Source organism: Anneissia japonica, unplaced genomic scaffold, assembly GCF_011630105.1.
Source record: "Anneissia japonica isolate Jap-2015-1 unplaced genomic scaffold, ASM1163010v1 scaffold143434_len4512_cov151, whole genome shotgun sequence".
In the NCBI taxonomy this organism is placed as follows: domain Eukaryota; kingdom Metazoa; phylum Echinodermata; class Crinoidea; order Comatulida; family Comatulidae; genus Anneissia; species Anneissia japonica.
In genome coordinates, this window is record NW_022682807.1 from 1,049 (window position 1) to 4,115 (window position 3,067).

Below are 3,067 nucleotides of genomic sequence, written 5' to 3' on the forward strand. Positions count from 1 at the left end.
AACATATTGTCAAACTATTTTTGGGCACGAATGACGAAAATGATAATGAGGAGGATGATAATGATAATAATAATAATAACAATAACAATAACAATAACAATAATAATAATAATAATAATGTAGTTTTATATAGCGCACATATCCATCTAATGTAAGATGCTCAGCAGGGCGCTTGATATGTGGACTAGTAACTCGATCAATGACTTTCTTCACCCCTAAGAGTCCCTTCGTGTCTGTGCTACCCCGGTAACCCGGTACCACCACGCTATCGTTTTCGTAAGGTTGCGAAATCCCCAAAATAATTGTAAAATAATTTACGAACGTATCAATTCCATCAGACCAACAACATTCCCTCATTTTGTTTAAACATTTGCTACATTTCTCAGACCAAATATCTCAGTTTCTCGCCCGCCATTTGACGGTGCACACAAAGATTCGGTGGTAAACGCAGTTGAGTCTGCAGTCGTCTGCAGTGTTCGGGTAAGCGTAGTCTGCCTAAAGCTCTGCGTATCATGCTTTCGACACCACAAAATCGAGTCTACAGTCATCTTTCCGATATTACTACTGAAACATGTATACATATAGGGAGTAATAGAAAATCCAATGAATATCAAAAGAATGACAAAAACAAAGTAAAACATAATGTGAGAAAAACGCGGGTCTCCGGCAAACAGACGATAACTGTGAAAATAGACAAATGGCAACCAGAACAGAAACATAACTATTAAGTTGCAAACCATCATTTTTACAAACGATCTGTTCTCCTTTAAACGTTTCCCAATAACATCGTTGATATTTTTCCGACTTAATTTAACAATTACTAGTAAATAACAAACTATTGTAATGCCATTTGGAATAATAAGCATAGCAAACAAAAGATATGTGTAATAGATGACAGTAAACAAACTTGACATATCATTCAGATAAACACAATGTCGAGATCCTATCGTTATCAATGACTCAGAGGTTATACTTTCGTTGTCGAGTCGGACCGCCATTACAAGTACATCTGATTCAGTTATGGGTAACATTGAAAAACTGGCCAAGCAAAATAACCACATGCTTATGATTGCAAATAGAATTCGCCGATGAGAAACTAATCGCCTGAAGTTAAACGGATAGTAAATAGCAATGAAGCGTTCAGTTGCAATTGCAGCTGAAGTCCATACTGCGCATGCGCCCGAAATAGCAACTGAAAAACCAACTATTCCGCAAAAAAGACGGTTGATGATTATTCCTTTGGGATCAAGGTTGAATATCATAGTTAACGTTCTAACAGGAACATCGATCAATAAAACGAGAACATGGCAGACGGACAGGTGCCCAAAGAGTACGCGAGTCGAGAATTGTAACTGCCGCCCTCTACGCACGACATTCAGTACGCAAATGTTTCCGTATAATCCAAATGCAAAAATGGTAGAAAACAAAAAGGCACATAGCAATATAACTCCAAGTGTTGCCCAATTAGGGTTCACTTGATCAATAGATATGATCACGCCAGTTTGATTAACATCACCATAAGTAAAGATATTAGATTCCATATTGATGACGCGTGTGATAATGCATATTGCGTTACTTATAAGTATCCATTGCGTAACAGATGATAAATCTAAGTATAAATCCAAGCAGATATGCTACCATAGAAAAAGTAAACCCATGAATGACCGACCAGCACAAAATAATTAGGTTGTATTGCACGCGGCACTGATTCCAAACAATACAGACAATAGAACTTGTGAAGAATTCTCCGCAGTTTTTATACACTCTACGTGTTCTGTCTCGCCGGACACGACGTTTATGAATTCAGATACAAATACATTTTCGTTACATGTTGCGACACAAGTATTACAATCTCCATCACTTATTGTCACAACGTCTTCAAGTTCTTGGAAAATGTTGCTGAATAAGCCTCTACGCTAGAATATCTTGACAGGATTCGATCTGAAATGAAAATAATATATATATATATTACAATAATATATCAACCACCTTCATTGTTTGATTATTTATCGACTTCGAAAAGATTAAGGTAATGGACCCGGATGTATTAGACTAATTTGGTTGCACGACTCCTGCTGTAGGCCTAATCTTGTTCTACACGGTTTATACTTTAATAATTTAATACATGCTTAAACCATATGCATCATTTTTTTAAATCATGGTTCCATCGTGGAGGCTCTAAAAAGGGATAAATATGAGCTAACACACGCTCATTATTTCAAGGTTTACAATTAGTCGACGAATAGGAGTAACCATAGTAGTCATAACGCTGCATTCATACTGGATCCGAACTTTTGTATCGGAAACTATACCGAACTGATCAGAGGATCGCATGCATAATGTATGAATATAGGGGCGCTGGCTTTCGGAATCGCGGTCCGAATTTCTGTTCGGATCCAATGTGAATGCAGCTTTACTTCCACAGTTACCCTTGAACAGGTTGAGAGCTCGAATAAATAAAAAGGTACAACAATATTGTACCTTTTTAATTTATTTAATTAACCGAGTGTTGTATCTAGTGTTGTACAGAGGTTGAGGAAGACAAACAGAAGAAACATGTTAACTATTGCCACGTATACTTATACTCTCTGTAGGAAGCGGTCCGTCCGCGTGGCTCATCCGGTTTTGATATCGTTTGTAGGCCTATGCCAAATATGTCCTTTTGGTCTGACCAGGTCTGACTTTAAGCATCGAGGTTCGGTTTTTTTCTCCAAGTGTGTATGTCAGCACACACACCCACAGTCCCATACACCTACCACACGGACAGGATATTTTAAAAGGATTATGTGAAATTGACTACCGGTACCAAGCAAGTGAATTTTTTTTTTTTAAGTATTTGCAACTTTTTGCCCTTTCAAAATAATAATAGGCCTACTTCATGGAAATTTCAAAAAGGTTAATTAATTTGCTTCTTGAGCAACCAAGTTAGAATAGGGTCAGAATTGCATGAAGCAGAGGAACATTGATAAACACATTATATAGTCCAGTCTGAAATGTAGCAATATCAGAGTTTTTTTGCTATATTTTTTAAAATTTGGATATGATGTAGAGTAGACATTGATAAATC

The 3,067-nt window shown here is 37.0% G+C and overlaps 1 protein-coding gene across 1 annotated transcript; it reads right to left on the minus strand.

The window, feature by feature from the left end:
* Positions 1–208: 208 nt before the first annotated feature.
* LOC117109569 (putative neuropeptide Y receptor type 6) lies at positions 209–2,572 on the minus strand. Its single transcript, XM_033251976.1, has 2 exons — positions 2,482–2,572; positions 209–1,941 (listed from the first exon to the last, which is right to left on the minus strand). Exon 2 carries the CDS (start codon positions 1,539–1,541, stop codon positions 363–365), a length of 1,179 nt encoding a protein of 392 aa, XP_033107867.1. The 5' UTR covers positions 1,542–1,941; positions 2,482–2,572; the 3' UTR covers positions 209–362.
* Between the last annotated feature and the right edge of the window lie 495 nt (positions 2,573–3,067).